Source organism: Ochlerotatus camptorhynchus, unplaced genomic scaffold, assembly GCF_037179485.1.
Source record: "Ochlerotatus camptorhynchus isolate MF236.1 unplaced genomic scaffold, CSIRO-AGI_Acam_v1.1 ptg000361l, whole genome shotgun sequence".
In the NCBI taxonomy this organism is placed as follows: domain Eukaryota; kingdom Metazoa; phylum Arthropoda; class Insecta; order Diptera; family Culicidae; genus Ochlerotatus; species Ochlerotatus camptorhynchus.
The window spans coordinates 7,406,103-7,427,677 of NW_027040849.1; the positions used below are offsets into that span (position 1 = coordinate 7,406,103).

The 21,575-nt window shown below is 38.0% G+C and overlaps 2 protein-coding genes across 2 annotated transcripts in view; one reads left to right on the forward strand and one right to left on the reverse strand.

Moving 5' to 3' along the window:
• Gp210 (nucleoporin 210) overlaps positions 1-3,516 on the forward strand; it is a 42,269-nt gene extending 38,753 nt beyond the window's left edge. The window contains exon 9 of the mRNA XM_065231739.1: positions 1,956-3,516. Coding sequence (XP_065087811.1) covers positions 1,956-2,095 — 140 coding nt within the window. The 3' untranslated portion in view covers positions 2,096-3,516. The remainder of the gene's footprint in view (positions 1-1,955) is intronic.
• On the reverse strand, positions 3,360-17,418 carry LOC135709523 (ras-like GTP-binding protein RhoL). Its single transcript, XM_065231923.1, has 5 exons — positions 17,169-17,418; positions 16,753-16,917; positions 16,253-16,367; positions 3,860-3,974; positions 3,360-3,787 (listed from the first exon to the last, which is right to left on the reverse strand). Exons 2-5 carry the CDS (start codon positions 16,872-16,874, stop codon positions 3,567-3,569), a joined length of 573 nt encoding a protein of 190 aa, XP_065087995.1. The 5' UTR covers positions 16,875-16,917; positions 17,169-17,418; the 3' UTR covers positions 3,360-3,566.
• Between the last annotated feature and the right edge of the window lie 4,157 nt (positions 17,419-21,575).

The window sequence follows — 21,575 nt, forward strand, 5'->3', positions numbered from 1 at the left end:
TTTATGATTGAATAATGATTCAAATATAAGCAGAAGCATTGCCTTGACAGCATAGAGTGGCTTTATTTAGGTCTTCTAGGTCTTCATTGTAAACCTAGTTAGCTCGAAAAATTAGGTTTTCAGTGAAATTTTAGTATTGTGATGTTGCTGCTATTGCAATTGGGATAGAATCAACTCACAGAATTTTGAAGGTGAATGCTCAAGTTATAATTTTGGTTTTATCATGGTTTTGAAGAGGTTTGTAAAGCTTAGCTTTAAGACCGTAGTAACATCGGAAATGCTGATTGGGTGTTCCCTTTTTTCCGATTCCCCTCCGGAATCCGGTCGCGAATTAGTGCATGGTTAAGCGTATTACTTGAATAATTTCCAATGCATTGAGTTTGGAAAAAGTCAGAAAAAAAACTTCTAAGGATGAGGAAATTGCCATGCTAAGAACCTCTTCTCGTACCATGGAGTAAATCAAGGTAAGAGACGGATCATGAACTTGCTGATATGTGGTTAAACAAACCTTTTTGAAGATTTATATCGAGATGGTTGCAGTTTCCTTCACACGAGGCTATATATCACAGTAAAATCCCGGCTACTGGCGCTTACCATTTTATAAATGAGTGAATTTAGAAAAATGTGGTGCCTTACAGTTTTTGGAAACTCGTGATTTCGGTCTCTTTTGTATTCTATTAAATAAACTCGACCACTCTTAATGATTTAGAGGTTCATGTGGTATTCCATGAAATTTTGTTCAGAAAGCACTAGTACATATCTGAGGAGCTCGTGTTGCCAAAAACGGATAAGCACTGTACCTGAATTTTTTTTTTAATTACTGGAAAATCAGGGAATATCGGGAAATTTAGTTTTCTTCATTGAGTCGACATCCGGATGACCAGGATCTCGATATATATCGCATAACTCACACTAGCTCTGTCTAGTAAGATAATTCTGAACTCATTTGATCACCGTCTAGACTTCGTCTGATACGTTTGGACCTGAGGACCATGATACGTTCGAACTTTCGGATAAAACTACCGAACGCTTTGACGATTCAACTGAGAGTGTTTATTATTAGGTTTTTAGGTTTGGAGTCCGCTAGTGTACATGTGTGTATGTTATATAAAGACAAGGAAAGTGCAGGCCTCGCAGCCTGGCTTAAGTCTGTGCTGTATTTACCGTGTGAATCGGTCATATTACGGATTCACAAGTCGAACTGTAATTCTGATGAATTGCTATGCTGGTACGACACGTTTCTGCTGATGTAGTAAATTCGTGTACTGTATCAAGATTTGGGGATGTCTACTACACGTCTATGTTAAAGAATATCGATCGAGACTTTAGAGAGCTCTATTATCCAAACCACTTCCGAAATTGTTTTCCACTCAATCCAGTTGTGAAAAAAATTTGACGTTTTGTTTGACAATCGATTATACCGATGTTCAACTCTGAACATTTGGCAACATTCGTCGATTTTATCAATACCGACCATTGCACGTCACGCCTCGTTGTAATATTGCTTGTTCATGCTTCCGCCCGACTTGGCTCCGTTCCTCGTAAACCACCGCAGCAGCAGGTTCCGTGATTCATTACAAATTCGTCTCACGGTGATTGATGATTGACAGATGGGTAACAAATTTACATCCCACCGGGCATTACAACATTTACTCTCCCTTTCGACTTGTTGTTTTTTTTGCGGAACAGTTCTCCGCCACAATGCAAACAGGGAATACATTGACTGGGGCATGGTGATTAGCGGAAATTAGTCGCACAAGTTGTAGTCGCGGTGGGAATCTATTATTGCTGTTGCATATTCTCGGAGGAGAACTCAATCAACGGATAATGATCTCGTGGGAATTTTGATGTTTCGAAAATCATGCGTCTGCTTGAACCAATCGCAATATCGTGGAGACGCATGGTCTTTCACGTTGAATAATTTCTAATGCTTCTTCATTTTCTTCCGTTTTCAGCTAATCTAAGTCACAGCACAACACCACTGTCGCCTTCGGATTTCAACAGCAGTGCCAGCGGCAGCTCTTCGGGATCACCGATCTACGGTGACAGTACTCTGATGTCCCCGCAGAAGCGAATCCATCGGCGTCAGCTGTAAAAGGGCGTCCATCCCGAAGGCGACGGCAACGACTGGAAGTAAGTTCAGGGAAAATTGATCGCTTCCTTCCGCGTGCGGGTAAGGTTTTGTACGATGAGAATGATGTGTGAGCGAGATACAGAAAGACTTGCTTGACGGATGTGTGGATGTGCGCTTGAGCTTCTGTTTTAGAGATAAATGAACAATATTAATATGTATTTCCTATTCTTATGATCGAAATAGTCGCAATCGAAAGGTATGAGTGAAAACAATGAATGAATTAACTGCATAGTTGTTAAGGTCGTAATCAGAATTAGAGGTTGGTTGGAGAATGTAGGATAAGTTTCTTCCAAGGTCACTACACAAGACACATCAGGGAAAAGAGAGAAGAGAAGTCGATTGATATTACCGAAAGAGCTAAAATAACATCCGGAAGCTGCCAAGCAGTACTTATCAGCTTTTCGCTGACGATTTTTAAGTCAAATCTACTGACGGTTGGGCTTATCTTTTGTAATGTTGATGGAAATTCCACATACTCATAAACTCGAAAATCGTAGGTATTTGACTGTAATCAATTTCCAGTGTTAAGTCCTTCTGAAAACTTAGTCTAGGTCTCTGAAACATTTTAAAAGAAGTCGATAGTTGCTCTATTCATTAATAATTTCTTTGATCTGGAAACAATCCATTGACAAATAAAATGTTAAAATTAAAACCGCATTGTTATTCCTAAGTACTTTAAGCAAGGATCTCCGGATAGCGACTAAGTTGGTAAGCCAGCAAAGCAAAGGGCCAACGTTCCAGTTTGCATTCAAATTAGTTTCATTTCATTACGCTTCGTCCTGGGCGGTGGGAACGGAAGCGCTGCGGCGTAGCTCCGTGTATGCAAATTATACACTCTTTACTTAATTCATTTTTTTCCCTCATCCTGCTGGAGGCCGCTGTGCACTGGAATCCCCCCCCCCCCCCCAACTCCGGGCATCGTTTTCCATTGTTTCCATCGCTCTTCAAATTCTTTTATGGCAGCTTGCCGGAAATGGCTCCAAGAAAGCTTTCCCTTGTTTTCCGGGTTTTGTTCCTAGCTGCTGCTGAGATGCAAGTTTTGGTTTTACGACCGCAAGCCAATTGGTCGGTCTGTCTCATCAATCTTTTATATTTTTCAGTTTGTTAGTTTCCATCTTGACGTTCGTCGGCTTTGTCAGTCAGAGGAAGGGCCCGGAATAAAATTGTAGGGCAGATTTAATGGAGATTACGCGCTCCGAAGGAGCAGAGATAAGTTTTCAGCAAATTGAGTTTTTCCTTCGTGTGTTTGTCTTAGTTAGTTTATTTTCCTAAAAACGAATGTGTTCTTATTTTCCTATTTAACTTTAGAATATGAAAATCTATCGCGTAAGGTAACAGAACGAACTGTTTGTAAATAAAAAAGAAACTAGATAAAACATGAACCGACTCATTCGCTATCGGAACAAGAAAAGAACTCCCGTCCCTCGCTCCCTTAGGATAGTGGACACATCCCACAGCAGCTGTCCTCCTGAGTTGGCTCGGGAACTCCTTGGAAGCACGCTCGGACGGCTTCCTCCACCGCTAGTTTCACGTTGATGTCGGCTTTGGCGGAGCACTCCACGAAGGAGTTGGCATTGATCTTGCGGCTGAGTTTTTCACCTTCGGCTGTGCTCACTTCGGTACTGATGTCCTTACGTAGGTCAAGTTTGGTGGCTGAAAGAAAAAGGATGCGCTTAGCGGAGTATATTGTGCCTTCTTTACGACCAAAAAAAAAAGTCCAGTTACCTATTAGAACGATGGGAACACTCTGTTCAGCAGTAATTTCCGGGACCCACTTGGCGGTGATATTTTCGTATGAGATCCGATTGTCGATGCTGTAGCAGAGTAGGAAGCAGTTAGCCTGGGAAACACAGACAGCTATATCAGAATTCAATAAACGTGGATAGCGGCACTATAAATATTAGACTTCGGGCCGATTTCTTCACCAGCGCTTAACTGTTAACCCTCTCCTTCCCATGGCAGCACATGTGATCCGTCCTGTGTTCGATCCGTCCAATGTTTGTCAATTTGCCATTAAATAGTCAGTACTTAGGTATTTACGCTTCTCCGTGTGTTTCGTTATTCACGTCCATATGTACACTTGAGAATTCAACTGAGGATTCAAGCTTAACCCACCCTAATAGACATAACAGAATGATATGATTGTTTAAATAAAATATATTGTTTGATTCAAATCCAAATAGGGGAAATGTCGGCTTCGGCAATACCTTTACCTATTATCGTCAGGGGGGTAAACAAAGTCCTAGATGATGATTGATGACGATGATTGAGATTACCACTCTGTAGCAAGGCGCCTGCACATAGCAATGGGCAATCCAATCTGGACGGTTTGATCAAGTCCCACTGACAAATCATATTCAGCTTGGCGCTGATGAAGGGCCATAAACGGAGGGGTGGACCCGTAAGCAGAAACACCCACACGAAACCCGCCGGGAACAGAGTAAGAATCTCCTTCCAGCAACCAAGACCATATAATTCGCAATGGAACAAGTCCTCGTCCTGAAGGATGCCCCATGAGTGTGGAGAAGAGCCCACCCTCTATGCACGAAATGTTAGCAACAGGAAGTTGGCAATCCCACTCTCCCTATCCAAATCGATTCAATCGGTTGCCCTGTTGGACCTTCCCTTCCCTTTTGTATATGTATTTAAATGTATATTTAAATTTATATGTTTTATATAATGATTAATCAATAACAGTCACCTGCCTTGATAGCAACATTTTAGAACGATCTTACCATGTATATATTTTTTTATTGAAACCATATTGTTCGTCATTTCTCATAAGTAGTGTGCAGCCCAAGTCTTTGTTTATTTTTTGTTTCAACTGGTATGAATTTCACATCTATTTGTTAATTTTACCTTTATCTCTACATATTTTTACTTGAATCTCGTGTTTATTGATCCTCTTGCATATCTTGGTTTCATTTCCTCTTTAATTTTCTTTTCCAATGTTTGTATTTATCTCTTTCACTCTCGTTTTCATCCGTTGATTCCCCGTCTGATATTTCGCTTGAACTATTTTTATAAATTGTTTCAGCTGCTTGTTTGAGTTTTTCTCTATCTTTAACTAACTCTTTCCAATCTCTCTCTGTTAATTATATCTATTTTTATCTTGCTCCAAAGAATCCTTCCAAGTTAAACTGGGTCTTCCTTTTTTCTTCTTTTTATTGAACTTTAATTGAAATGCTTTTTCCAAGAGGATGTTCCCTTTTCCTGCGCATAATGTGTCCGAAGTAGCTTAACCGCCCTATTCTTATTTTTCTGTTGATCGTTTTACAAAACTCTACCACAATTTGACTTGTTTTATAAGCGCCCGTTAGTTAATTTTCGGTTTAGAGTTGAAGTTAGTGTTACTCCTAAATATCTAATTTTTTCACTAACTTTGAATGCATTACCATTTAGAGTTATTTCAGTTAGCGATTTAGATTTATCGTTGGGAAACCTACTAAGGACTTGACATTTATCAAAATTTACTTCTAATCTAACAGTTTAAGTCCTGGAATTTCGTCAGCTAATTACGATAAAACACTTTGTATTAAATAATTAAATAATGATGGAGATAAAGGGCACCCCTGCTTAATTCCCGTTCCTCTTTTTGATAATTGTCCCTCCCACTTAATCCTTGTCATTTCATCTTTAACGCAAACTAAAATGTTGCACGTTGTCGTAGAAGCTGATATTTGTGCACTTAAAGTTTCGAAGTGGTACTGAAAATAAGGATGTCACAGCAATTCACCTTAACCGTATCAAAAGTTTTTTTTAATATCTAATGCAAAAATATATAGATCTTTACCCGCGTTCCAATACTCTTCCATAATTCTCCTGGTGATGTATAAATGATCATCAGTCGATCTATTACTTGTGAAAGCTGCCTGATGCAGTCCTGGTTCACAAGCAAAATTAATTAGCTTCTTCGTATAATGAGAGAGAGAAGGATTAGTATTTTCCATTTAATTCCACTACTTTATTTGCTTATCCTTGACAGATACGCGTATTTCGTCTACAATGTGCAGACTTCTTCAGTGTCTTGTACTAATACTCGACTAGTACAAGACACTGAAGAAGTCTGCACATTGTAGACGAAATACGCGTATCTGTCAAGGATAAGCAAATAAAGTAGTGGAATTAAATGGAAAATACTAATCCTTCTCTCTCTCATTATACAGGTATTCCACTAAGACGCCCACATTCATCAGGATAGCTTCTTCGTAATCCATCTAGCATAAATTTTGCAGCTACATTGCAGAATGAAATGATGATGATGATAGTGGTTTACCACCCATTGTAGCACGGAAACTAAGTCTGACAGCAGTGGGCTCTCTTCTCTGTTTGTCTTGATCAAGCTTAATAACCTCAACATGTCGCTGTATGTAGGGCCAAAAGCGGATTGGGAAGATGCGTATAGGCAAGGTCGCCTATACGCATCTTCGGAACAATAAAGAATCTCCTTCCAGCAACTTGATCAGCCAATTGGTCAAAAAAACAAGCCCCCAAACAGGAAGATGCCCCAATGAGTGGGGAGAAGAGCCCGCCCTTTATCCACGAAATGTTATCAACAGGGAGTTGGCATTCCCACTCTCCCCGTCTAAATCGCTTCAATCGGGTGCCCTGTTGGACCGTCCCTTCTCTTTTATATATCCGGAGTAATTTGAGATTTGGGCGTAATTGCTTTTGTAAACAAACATGTCAATCGCGAATTTCTCGCGAATTAAAGCTCAATCTCGTAAACAAACTATACCAAATGATAGAGAAATCATTCCTCTAAGTGATAGTGTTATTAGTTTTCGAGATTGTGCTTTTATTCACGATAAATCGGCGATTGACGTGTTTGTTTACAAATGCAATTACGCTTCTTCTTCTTCTTCCTCGCATTTCAAGCTTATTGTGAATGGCAACTTAGTGTTCTAGATGCACTTCCAAAGTTATTAATTGAGAGCTTTCGATGCCTGTACCATTTTTGCATTAGTATAATTGTGTGGCAAGTACAATCATACTCTATGCCCAGAGAAGTCGAGAAATTTTCCAACCCGAAAAATTCCTAGACCGAACTGGGAATCGAACCCAGCCACCTCCAGCATGGTTTTGCTTTGTAGCTGTGCCTTTACCGACTGAGCTAAGGGAAGGCCCAGGGAGGTGCAATTACGCCAAAATCTCAAATCACTCCGGATATGTATTTTAATGTATATACGAGTTGCTTGTTATGATTATTGTCAATAATACTTACATTTCGATGAAGATCGTGATACTTAACTTTATAAACCTCCGCGCTCTGCCTATGTTAACCCAAAATCCTATAACTGATTCAAAGATTATAATAAAGAGAGTGTAAAATAAATTGCCCATCTGCATTGTATCGTCCATTCAGAAATCATTAGACCCTACTGACCCACCTACTTGGCCAGACTTCAGCATCAACTACTGGTCAGTGCACTCTACACTTCAAGTTCCCTTTGTTTCAAATTGTGTGTGTGTGTGTGTGTGTGTATTCCCTCTAACCCCCACTGGCCGGCAGTGTTATTATGGAAGAAGTCTCTCTACAATGTCGCATTTATGGTCATTGTAGACAGCTTTAGTCCGGGAGTTAGAAGGTGATAGCTCTATTGCAGATCCAGCAACCCATTTCAGAATGTCTGGAGAGTCACGCCCATTCCGAGGTTACTTTCACTCACAATAAGCCCCGCATGTATGCATCACCGTTATCAAATGGATATTGGTGATACATACACACTTCCAGGTTCGAAAATATTCTTTTCAACCCTGGCATGTATTTAGTGTAATTTTGATATTTTTTTTTTTTTAATGAATGGAAAGCTCTCACCATATTCTGCTCTTCCGCCGTCGTTATTTGCTTCTTTTGGAATCCCTTGGACTTTTTCTCTAACGCTTCGTATTTCATTCCGTGCTTCACCGGCAATTTCCTTCCGTAGACCGTCCTTGGTTGGTTGGTTCTAATATGATTCCGCATTTTTTGGTCGGTTTGTATCCACCATATTTTATTGAATTGCCATGGTGATCTGGGACGAGGCTCACGTCCAAAGTCACTGGTCCATCAAGCGCTCCGTTTGCGAAAGGAGAATTAAAGAAATACGAAAGGGATCAGTTTCAAGAAGTGACAGTTTCATCAGATTCCCCAACTAACCATACTCAAGTAAAGTAAGAATATACAAGCTATATTACGACTATATGGTTACTTGGGTACTCATATGGCCGTCAGAATGGTTCATCGGTTGCGAAGTGAAGTATTTCTGAAAGTGATGCGTAATATTTCTCAATGTTTTGAATTTATCCTAACGTTACATCAATGTTATTTCACAGACAAGCATACACAATACATTGAAAATTTATAATTGTAAACCCTACCGCCATCTGTCGTATATACTTTAATGGGCAATACACTCAACAGATGGTTGTAGTGTATAAACGTCAAACGCTAGGGAATTGATTATGTGCACCACAAATGGCAGTACTACCAACTAAGAAACATTTAAATTGACCGTTAAAAACGATTTTTATGAATGTTTTAAGAGTGTTATGTCTGCTTTTCTGTGATCATACCTTCACTATCGCAACTTCGGGTAATCTGCGGAAGTACTTGCATTTTTCTCAGGCACTTTTGAGCTAACTGCAATTACTCTCTCATACTCGAAATGTGCCACGACCAAATTGGCACAACGACGCCCTATACGCTCTCTCACCGAAGCGCAGGGAAGTTCCCTTTGTTTCAAATTCATCTCAAATTCCTTACTTTACCCATTGAGTGTTGATTAATCACAATACAAATTGTGACCAAGGGCGGACTTGAGGTTACTAGACTATTAAATAATCTAGGTCCTTTTTAGGATTACATTTATATAAAAAATTCAATTTAGGCCAATTTTCACCGAAAACAAATTAAACCACTTTATGACTCAAAGTGCAATAAATGAGCGTTAGTTTCGGAATCACTTTAGTGTTAGAGTTATGTTAGTTTTGATCCGTAATCAGCCCTGCCGGTCCCTTCAACATTAGTTGCAGGCAGTGGTTGTTAGATCATGCGACACTGTACCGTATGCGTTATAATGTTTGCATCATCGTACAAATAAGGTTCCCGTTTCACCTGTGCATACAATGCCTTGGTTTTCTTTGCATGCACGTAACCTATAGCTCATACCGTAGTAGGCTGTGTATAAAATAAAATGATTTACTTAGTTTGACAGTTGCACCATGACGAAGTGCCAGCGTATTCGTGATTTGTCCCACGCGCAAATGTCGCAAAAGACATTTCAATCGCCGTGGGAGTGTCCCGGTGGAGCGTCAAAAGGGTTTTAGACCGAGAAAAGAAAGGACAAGGTCAGCTCGGGTTCCGAGGGTCATCGCTGCTATCAAAAGGAAGATTCGGGTGAATCCAGTGCGTTCAATAAGGAAAATGGCAGAGGAACACGGGATCAGTGACTTTACAGCACGGAAGATCGTAATGGAAGATTGCGGGGCGGAGTCGAGGGACGGAATAAAACTCACATGATTACCAGCCGCAATCCGGGAGCTACGAGTCGAACGATGCAAGAAAATCTTAAGTGAAAAAATCCGGTAATCCTGTTCACCGACTAGAGCATGTTAACCGTCGATCCCGTATCAAATTCCAGAACCAACCGGTATATTAGTTCTCTTCCGGTAAAAGACGTGGCCGACGAGCACAAGAACGTGTATCTGACCAAGCATCCTGCTAGCGTTATGGTGTTTGGATTGGTGGCTTCCGATGGCAAAAAAATGGACCCGGTGTACATTCCAGAAGGCGACAAGGTCAACACGGAGGTCTACATCGGGATTTTAAGTAAGTATGTTCTTCAGTGGATCAAAGAACAGTACGGTCCGAGGCCAAATTTTGTATTTCAACAAGATGGGGCTCCGTGCCACACCTCGAACCGCACTCAGAAGTGGTTGCAGGAACATCTTTCGTTCTGGGCGAAGGATATGTGGCCGCCATCCAGCTCCGATCTTATTCCGCTGGATTACTAAATATGGCACGTCATGAAGGCCTGTTCTAAACGCCACCCGAGTACAGCAAGCCTCATACAAACATTGACCCGTACCTGGAGAGAAATGGATCCAGACTACATTACCTGCCCTGCATTCCGGAAGCGTGTGGAGGCCGTAATTGCAGCAAGTGGAAACTCGATCGATGATTAACATGGTTTAAGACTCTGAGAAACATCCCCCCTTTGAATAAATAAAAAAAAACTCGAAAACGAAATTCTTGAGAATTTTTTTTAATTTTGACATTGCTCAATCGTGCAAACATTATCACGCATACGGTAGCTACTATTATGTTAGATGTATGATTCGTCAAGTTTATACAACTCAATGTTTCAAATAAGGTAAACTATTTATCTTATAATTAAAAAAAACTTAAAATTACAATTATATGCAAATGCAAAATCATCGTCAATCCCTTTATTTTTGGGCAGGGCCTGACAATGTGAATCTGAATAGGCAGCATATGGTAGATTCTATCACTATAAACCTGTTATTTCTAGCCTATCTGAACTATTTAATAAATGGAAACCATAACATGGGTTACGCTCCCCCTAAGCGGGCCCCTCCGCATCCTATCTCAAATACCAAATGCCAATGGTTTGAATGTATCAATATATAAATTGGAAATGATGTTCAATCAAATAAACCCATGCCCCACTCACTTGGCCAGGTTTCCGAATCGTCCAGTGGGCAGTGCGTCCAAGTTCTCTTTATTTCAAATTCACCCCAAATTTGATATTTTACCCCTTTTTGTGTTGATGAATCACAATGAAACATTGTGACAGAGCACGGACTTGAGGTTACTAGAGTATTATCTAGGTCCTATTTAGGATTATCACCCCTATTATGTATTTCGTTTCGAACGAAATTCTCATACAAAATAATATTTTTTTGTATGAGAATTTCGTTCGAAACGAAATACAGAATAGGGGTGTATATCTGAAAAATCCAAATCTGGCCAGCGCCCACCAGCTACATTGCAGAATGAAATTCTCCTAAACTGACCAGCTTCCGTAGCTCTGGCTTTTTTGGAATTGGTATCTGCGTTGATGTATTCCAGTCTCTTGGTATCTCGTTTCTAATATAAATCTTCTATATTAGATTTACTAACTTACTAACAGTACTTTCATCTGCGCATTTTATATATTCCATATGAATTCTATCTGATCCTGGAGACTTACCATTACACGAAAATTTAATAATATTCATAATTTCTTCTTTGATAGGATGATGATGATGATGGTCCCACCTCTTACCCCTACAAAGGTTTGAGCTGGACGATTTATCTTTAAGATAATTAAATATGACATTTTAACCAGGTTAGCAAACAAAATCGAACTGGTTTCAGCTACAGATATAAATTCCCTCTAGAGTTTACATTTGCTTCACAGCGATATGTGGAAAAGCTCAGGCGTCCATCTCTTAGTTCACCTTTTTGTCCACCTAAAATATTCATAAGTATTACATGCAATCAAGAGTTAACGAACAATCAACCAAACATCCTATTACGTTAACAATCCCGCAATCTGATGCTATCATAATTTTCAGCAATGTCAGGAATGCTCACGAACCCCCAAAATTTTTTTAGAAAACTTACTACTATCTCAAGATATCTTCCAAATAAGCTTCAAAATTGCATTTTTTTTTTTATCAAATGTTAAATTCAGTCCTCTATATCCGTAGTACGCGCGCGAGGCTCAAACTTTTGTAGACTACTTTAAATCTACTACTATTAAATCAAATATTAAAAATCCACCTTCACCATCGTGGCGAACAAAAATAGTTTTTGCAGTGCTACAATATTTATTAAAACGTCATTATGACAGCTATCCATACAAAATAATCCGTTAGAGATAACTTCGTCAAGATACATAATTTGTCAATTCATTAAAAAAAATACTGGATAACTGTTCAAACGACAGTTTTAACGTATGTAATGCAGTGTCTTTTAAATCCTGTAAGTGTTGCTGAACGTTTGATATGCCTAGGCATCGAATTGCAAACAATTATTCCTTTAAAATAATATGAATTTTGCGAAGCACAAGTCAATATCTATGAAAGTCACTTCCTCTTTCAATTCGATCACACACATATCGAGGCAGCAAACTGTTAACTACTTTAAAAATGAACACCATAGTCAAATAAACAATCCTTTGCTTCACCGACAACCATTGTAAGGCATCAAAGTTGAGAAAGTGAATCTCTTACATCTCAAAATCAAACGCATTATTTTATTCTGCAAGCGATGTAATCTCGATATTTGTGTTTCATTGGACATAAATGAAATGAAAGGGTAAAAGTATAGGTGAGGAGAGATGATTGATTTATATAGCTGTATTTTACTGGCAATAGTTAAATCGTTTTTCAATCGACATAGACTTCCATACTTCTTGGCAATTTTATTGATGACATTGTCAATGTGAGAGTTGAACTTAAGTTTGTCATCAATAATCACGCCAAGATATTTAATCTGCTGAACGCGATCAATAGTCTCATCATCAACTACAACAGAAACATTCTCATTTAATCGATTCCGCGAAAATACCATAAATTTAGTTTTACTTGTATTCAATTTCAACTCTTATACTTCAACCATTTACTTAGAGAACGCAAATCTTCATTCAAGTGTAAAACGGCATCATCTAAATCCTTAGCTGCGATGAATAACACATTATCATCTGCAAAAAGATTAATATCGCAAAATCGTAAAACACGTCGCAAGTCATTAATATACATAATAAATAACAGGGGCGCTAATACACTTCCCTGGGGCACTCCAAGGTTATTCCCCACGGGACTAGAAACAGAATCATTAAAAACAGTCCGTTGAGTTCTGTCAGACAAATAGCTTTCAAATCATTTATATGCAGTACTCGTAAATTCCAAAGCGCTTGATTGATCTTAACAAGGAGGATTTGGTAGGGGGATATAATCTTGTACTTCGCATAGTTCTATTTCAGGTCCCCTACATTCCTGCAAAATATTTCCCCACACTTTAGCCGTAATTTTCGCTACCTTTCTGTTCCTTTGCTTTACAAATCCTTTTAAGTAGCAATATGTTTTCCTAATTCTTCGACCCACAACATTATTTCTTTTTCCTTGTCGACGGTTTCCTAATCTGTATTTATAATTTTACATGTCTGGATTCTTTTTCACTGTTTTCAACGCAGATTTTACTCGTTCAAGTGCCTTTTTTCGTTTTGGAGTACTTGGTACAGTTTCGATTCGTAATGTCTTAGATGCTGCCAGGCATGGAAAATCATTTGCATTCATTTCATACATTCATTTACAATCATTTGCCTCTAACTTTTTTCATCAACAGCATTCCGCAAAATGATGTACACACTTAATCACGGATTCCTTGTTCGGTAATTTTTTTTACAGGTTTATAACTGTAAATCACAAAAACTACTGAACATTCAGCTATTCTCAACCAAACTACTGATGTTTAGTAGTTTTTGCGAGAAACTACTGAATGCGGTAATAGTAAGTACTGAATTGACCGTAAAATAACAGATTTACGGGAAATTACTAAAACTCAGTAAAATAGAAAACCGAGTTTTTAGTACTCATTATGTTTTACTGAAACAGTCATCAAACGAAATTCCAAAATTACTGATCACACCAGTAAATTGGATTTCTTTACGTCATCCTCCTCCGTTCCACTTCGCGCACTTGACATCAGAAGTTTTTGTGTGAAAACAGAACATGTTTGTGAAAATTAGTGGACGACTGGAAGGCAACGCAAGAGTTCAGAAACATTCATGGAATTGGACAGTTTCTGCACTCCGGCATCGACTTCCGGATGTTCCATTGACTTTGGAGCAAACATTTTCAATTGTGAGCCTCAGACTATAAGCACAGACAAACAGACGTAACACTTCATTGTGTATCTTCGTTCATGCATTTAACGGTTGATTTGAATATTATCAGTTCCGCGAACTACTCGTCGCAGCGCTGGCATCGGATCACTTTGACGTTTCTATACATTCTATAGAACTTTTATGCAATATTGTTTGCGAGCTAGCGAGCAAGTTTGTTTTCCGCGAGAAGCCCGAGAGATGTCGTTACTGAGGTCATATGTTTTGAGATACTATGTTTTCAAGAAAAACTTTTTCAAAGAGTTACGTCTGTTTGTCTGTGCTATAAGGCAGACAATCTGGCACTAAAAAAAGCAACCAGCTGGCCGAACCACGAGGAAACGTTGAGCACTCAAGCTGGAATATAGCTCAGGATTAGTTTAAACAGTATTATTGCTATTCAACCTCTAAACAAACTCCCCTAAATTGTAAAAAAAAATCCGAAATATTTTATTTATTACTCATTAATATTTATTCAATAAAATACTGAAATAAAAGAAGTGAAAAACTCAGCAAAAAAAAGTAAACAAATAATGTACTGAAAAAGTCAGCAATTATTTTACTGACTAAAACGGTATTTTTTGACATTTCAGGGATTTTTCCATTTACCGAGTTTTCAGTTAAAGAAAAAACTACTGAGTTGATTACTGAAAACTCAGCTGTTTAAAAACCCAGTAAAATATTACCGACTTCGGTAATCTAAACTCTGTGTGTATAGAGCTTTTGTAGGTTTTGTTATTAGCTACATATTTTGCTCACAACTCAAATCTGTATCTCTTATGCATCACGAACTAGAGCGAGAGAGAACTTGTTACTGTTTTTCAGTGAATGTAAAATACATTCACTGAAAAACAGTGGTGGCTTCTGTTCGCTCTGCTTCGTCATGCATAAGAGATACGGATTTGACTTGTTAACAAAAGCTAATAACAAAACCTACAAAAGCTCTATACATCATTTTGCGGAATGCTGTTGAAGAAAAAAGTTAGATGCAAATGAATGTAAATGAATGCACGAAATGAATGCAAATGATTTTCCATGCCTGGATGCTGCTCTCCTCATTTTGCTCGCTAGTTCCAAATAGCATTCGTCAACTGTGTTGTTCTCTATGTCCATTTTAGATGGTATATTTTTCAAAGCTTCTCTATATCGCTTGCTAATTGTCGGGTCTTTAATTGTACGTTAATACGAGATGGCTCCTTATCTTTGCTATATTTAAAATACTTCCCGATAAAACGTAGCCACACAGTAGTTATCATGTTATGATCTGTGTTAACATGTGTCCATTCTCCTTTGATGTACCTAACTTTGTATTTCTTAAATTGGGGAGCAGGAACAGTTTGACTATCACTTATATTTTTGCACCCAGAATATCCTCTACATATTTACATATTTGTACTAGAGATTTGCAAAATTTTTCTTTTCACTGAACGGTTCCGAGTAGTTCAGCTCACTGAAAAGAACTAGTTCTTTGGAACAGTTTTTTTTTTCGATTTTTAGAAAACAGATTTTTCAGGCACCTGAAGGTGGCTGCTTGAAGTTTCTTGCTAAACTAGAATCTCTCTCTCTCTCTCTTGCTCTCTTTCCGATAAGAAAAAAAAAATGTGGAATACTTGTTACTTATCACTTTTGGCTTTATTTCATTCCCGTATGGCTCACTTACTAGTTCATTCTCTTAAGTAGCTGTTATTTTTTGAACGGTTTTCCTATACATATATGAGGGAGTTAAAAGGAAAGACGTGTGAGTGACTTTGATGGAATCTCTTCATCGACTTTCTCTTTCGTTAATAAATCAGCTGCAAACACATTCCTTAATTCGTGTGGCATTCTGGATGGTAGATGAGAACTTCTCAAGCTATGAGCCAGAAATAGCGCAAAATCTGTTTATAAAGTTGTGACTATCAAAAGAGAAAGTCGATGAAGAGAATCGATCAAAGTCACTTACACCCCTTTCCTTCTAACCATCTCATATATGGTTCATGTTTTTCAGATCCGCTCATTCCTGCTGCTTTATTCGTTCGAAAAGAATTACTTTGCTTTACAACAGACCGGTCGTTCATCCGTTCCTTTAGAAGAACTAGTTCTTTAGAACCGCTCCTGAACCGATTGCCCATCGCTGATTTGTACATAAAAAGCATCCATAAATGCCGTAGCATATTTTTCACCAACTATGGACCATCTAAAAACCCCCTGCCCTTCAAAGGCTACGACATTTATGCATGATCCCATATCTTAAATACAAACTCACCCGTTTGTAGAACTGTTTCCTTATGCGATCGTAATCTTCCTGACCAGCCGTATCGTGCAACTGTATCGTTTGCCTCCGTCCGTCCAATATCATCTCAATTGATTCTTTGTCATATCTGCGGGTGTAGGACGTTGATAGAATTGAAATAAAAACAATCATAAACTCAATCACCAAACGGCCTCCCCCCCCCACTCGGTGAGATATCGCTTTTCGAGATTGAAATTGTACCCACAACAGTATGTTCGTTTAGTTCAGGAATCAAAGACATCAATTGAACTGGAAATTGATAACACACATTGGCACCCGTTCGAGTTCAAGGAATTTAACACCCTCACACTTCGGTAATCGGTCCACCAAACGGTTTCCAATTTCAAACGAAACAAATTGATGGCAATCTAACACCTGAACGACAGGAAGACGAGGACCGAAATTCTTCTGGTCCTGTCGAGGTTGGCGTCTTATCATCCTTTCTTCGGTTCTTCTCCCGGACGATTACTTACATCGTCGGTTGGTAGAAATTCTTGAACGATTCATCCGTGTAGGCATGCAGGAGGCAAGTCTTCCCAACGGCACCATCTCCGACCACAACGATGTTGAGGATGTCGTGCGACATGCTGCTCATTTCCCAATTCCTTTGGGGTTGGGACAGCTCACGTCCGGTGGATCTGGAATTGAGGGATGTTTTTCAATTTATTTTCTGCGATTAAATTAAGATCGCTCTACAACAGTGTTCAACCACCCACCGGGAGCTTCCTTCTAAACGAAATGCTGACTCTCGTGTGCTGACTAATATTGGCACTCTACACACTGTATCGAATCACTTCAAAACCACATCCTGACTCAACTAGACCCGTCAGTGCAAACATTCCCCGTCTCAATCAACCAACTAACCGACTGACCGTGCAGACTCACTCACCTGATAAGCGATGGTTAATGGCACAGGTACGTAGCCCGCTTTGGAAGGCGGCGTTGCAGCAGCAGCTCTTAATCGCCACCTTTGGCCCGGATAAATACACAGGTCACACACACACACACACTCACTCTTCCTCGTTTTCCCTTATGGAATCTCTGCGGGGGTCTGTTCAGAAAGTTGCAACTCCGGTTGCAGCTTAGGTTTAGATGCACAGAATAAAAGCCTACCAACTGTAAACCGCTTTCCGGTCTGGAATGCGTCTCTGTTCATTCATTGCCGCTGTTGGCGAGCTACTGCCCCGGTGTGCTGTAAGTAAAGTGCGATTGTGGCTTATCTTATCTAATCATTCTGACTGCTGTGCAATGCATCGAATATGTAGGATCGAACCATGTGAGTGTGTGGTAATTTTGAGCAATGCGTGTGTGTTGTTTGATTGTAAGATAAATCAGTACCGTGAAACGGGGTATCTTTGAAAATGCGGGTAACTTTGATTGTAGAATATAACAGGGCTTTCAGTGGGTCATTTTGTCACTTTTTTTTTAAGGTGATCACTAAAAAGTCCCTATTTTCGACAAAAAGTCACTAAAGTCACTTTTTTTCGCCATTCTCGTTTGCAATGTAAAATTCGTTAAAAAAATAAATAAAAATTGGAAAAAAAAGTTGGAAGTTCATTAAACTAACGAAACGAAAATCGGACAAAAAGCTATTACTAGAGTTCCAAGTCAATTGTGTTAGATCAGTGTTCTTTTAAGTAGCCCTGTGAACAATTTCTTGGGTACAACTTGGAAAGCATTTCCAGATAATTTTAAGGGGAATCCATGTGAATTAGAGGAGAATTCCAAGACAAGTCAGATTTAAAATTTATAAGAACTCAGAGATGAACAGCATGGAAATTTCTAAGGAGGTGAATTCTTTAAAACAGTTTATATTTCAAAGATAATCAAAGGACGAATTTCATTATTTTTTTAATTTTCTGCAGAGAATTTCTGCACTGTGATGAAGAAATATCAAGGCACTGCCAGAGATAAACTCGAATTTATTTTAGAAGAATTCTGTAAAGAACTCTATAAAGGGAAATTCTTTTGAAAGAAATACTTGAACTTTAATATAATCCTGTTAAGCTCTGTAAAGCTTCTCTGGACCTTAAAATACGGCAAGTTGGAATTTAAATTGTTACCCATAACTGAACAGTCTCAAATTCCCATGTTAAATATTTATTTAGTTACAATAAACATTAGAACCTTATTGTAACTAAAATCAAACACTTCATCAGCTTTTGGTTTTATATATAGTTAATCTACTGATTAGTTTAAGTTAAATTTGAATCCACATCTCTAAAATTTCACCAAGCTCATGTACCTGATGAGTTTAAATTTTTATTCTTGTCAATGTCCATAAAATTTAACCCTTGGATCATTTTCGTCAATATCCTAGAACCAGGCATGGAAAATCATTTGCATTCATTTCATACATTCATTTACATTAATTTGCCTCTAACTTTTTTCATCAACAGCATTCCGCAAAATGATGTAGGGGAAATGACGGCTTCGGCATGACAGACTATATTCGGCAACCCAAATTGAAACACTATTTTCACTGGATTTTCTTACGAAAACACTTCGCTGAATGCATGCAAACGATTCTTTATGCTTTCAGCTTCTATTTGACTATATTTTTACCACTGAGAAAAAGCAATCTAGCAAGGTTTTCTTGAAATGAAACACACGCACTACAAATTGTAGCTGATTTCGAGTTGCCGATAATAGAACAGCAGATTTACATGCAGTTCAAATGGAACGGTTGCCGAAGAAAAACTGGTTGCCGACAATACTCGCTCTCACTAGAGAAGATTGGAGCTTAGTAAAAGCGTTTCAAAACAGTTTTTGACAATTCTTTCGACTGAAATTGTTAGAGTAGCTGGCAGCAATAGATTGTAAACAAACCAATACTGCATATGTGTGCGTTCCTTAGAGAAAAAGGCTATAGAAAGAAGGTCGCTGCTTAGGTTGCCGAGAATACGTAAATTCCCCTATAGAACTTTTGTAGGTTTTGTTATTAGCTACAAGTTGTTCATAACTCAAATCTGCATCTCTTATGCATCACGAACTAGAGCGGGCAGAACTTGTTACTGTTTTACAGCGAATGTAAAATACATTCACTGAAAAACAGTAGTGGTTCTGTTCGCTCTGCTTCGTCATGCATATGAGATACGGATTTGACTTGTTAACAAAAGTTGTAGCTTATAACAAAACCTACAAAAGCTCTATACATCATTTTGCGGAATGCTGTTAAAGAAAAAAGTTAGAGGCAAATGAATGTAAATGAATGCATGAAATGAATGCAAATGATTTTCCATGCCTGCCTAGATTTCTAGTTTTGTAGGTAATTCTAAGTAGAATTCCAAGGATTCAAATACAAATTTTAATGAAAATTCATAACAGCTTTTGACGTTAATTCTTAAGGAATTATGTATGAGAAAATTTGGACGAGAAGGAGAATTACACCATGATCATTCTGAGGAAAGCTTCAAGATAATACAAAAGAGAAATCTAAGGACATTCTGAGGATCGGAAACTGGAGCATATTTTCATGTGAGTTTTCGGAGAACTCATAGGATTACAATTAAGTATGAGTACAATTTCTATCGAACCTCAAATGCATTTGGTCAAAAATTCTAAGAGAATATATTCAATTAGAATTTGGAGAATAATTCCAACGGATTTTTTAGGAATATCTCTAGAAAATTCTGAGCAAAATTTCAAGTGGATTTCGAGGAGTATTCTAAGGTTATTCCGGTGTTATTTTTCAGATAATTCAAATGAGAATCCCAGTTGCATTTCGAAGGATTTTTGGGATTTCCTAGCAGAACTAAAAAGATATTCCTAAGATTATTCCATGGGAATTTCAGGATAATATTAATTAAATGCTGAGGTGAACTCCAAGCGAATTTTCAGGAGACTTCTTCAGGCAAATCCTAGCAAGAATTAATAATAATAAAATGAGCATTGCAGAGTGAGTTAAAATAGTTTTCTAAATATGTTGTAATATTTTTTAAAATCATTGTTTTCCTTTACATTAGTCAATAATACCTATCAGAATTTCTAGCTCAATTTAAAATTTTTCCATTATACATTCGGATTGTATTTTTCAAAAATGCATAAAATTAGGGTCTTAGGTTAATGAAACTATGGTACTTTATAGTAGAAACATTCGAAAAAAAAAACCTGGAAAACTCATGGAATTTTATTAAGAAAAATGAGTAGACAATAAGCTATAATATTAACAACAATATTAAAAATCGTCGGGAATCTGGAAGTCTTTTCCATCGTTTTTTTTTTTAAATTCCCATTATATAAGGGAAAGGGCTCTAATGTTGGCCTATGGATCGAAGATTGGGCCCATCTGTGAAAATCTGCTATTTATCAATTTTATCTAGATGAACGCGTCATCGGGACGGTACTAATGGATATTTTTGGTCGCTATTGAAAATTTAGTCGATTGCTGAATTTTTGTATCGGCCCAAATTAGGGGCATTTAGGCCGACATTACATCCATTTCCACTAGTACTGTAGTTTGTATGTTTAAGCTCTATGACCCTTTCCTTTCCATGGTAGCACAGGGGATCTATAGGTTTTTGGTCCGTCTTACGATTATCATTACAGCTTAAATGAGTCAGTATTGATTTGAGTTTCTCTTGTTGTGCTCAATGTTCCCCTTTATATATTTATCTCTTAAGTTTCTAGGAGGTTTATCAAACAAAAAAATATTCACTTGGGAGCTTATAAATTGAGCTTGATAACTTCAAAAGTGTCTTAGTCCTATGATTTTCAAATTTCCCGCATCTTGCAGTTCTCAGACCATACCGCAATCTATTATTTTAAAAGGCAATTGACAACAGAGTTTAAAGATTAAAAAGATAAATAATCTGAAATTTATTAAAACTATATCCAAAATACATCAAATTTCTACAAAGTGCAAGCTTGAAAATAATCGAAGAATATTATCTCAAAAGACACGACTAAGAGATCTTAATACAAATGGTTCATTTAGGTACTTGTTTTCCTTTCTTTAGTCTGACAAGATTGTTTGTCAGTCTGTCAATTGTCAATTGTCAAATTTTATAAATTCCAGGGACTTTCATAAACAATTCCGATCACTCGATATTTTACTCATCATGTCTTATTCTATTTTTCACCAGTTTAAAACAGTTGATAAGCTTAAAGGTTGAACACTTAAAAATGCGGACACATAAACGTTGCCATAAAGGCATTTTTTGAGATTTGTTTTTTTTTTCAAAATTTCTTTATCAAGCTAAGAGTGTATAGAATCACAGCAGGCATTGGTTGTCAGGATAGGTTATTTTGTATACATCATGACTTCACCGGAACAAGCACGTTGCGATCCGATCCT

Bases quoted from the DNA above. Each gene is read 5' to 3' on its own strand.
- LOC135709523 (XM_065231923.1), bottom strand. From the start codon at position 16,874: ATGAGCAGCATGTCGCACGACATCCTCAACATCGTTGTGGTCGGAGAT. The intron at 16,368-16,752 runs GTAAGTAATCGT...CTACACCCGCAG, and splicing joins AATTTCTACCAACCGACGAT to ATATGACAAAGAATCAATTG. The intron at 3,975-16,252 runs GTGAGTTTGTAT...TGTGTTTCCCAG, and splicing joins GGAAACAGTTCTACAAACGG to GCTAACTGCTTCCTACTCTG.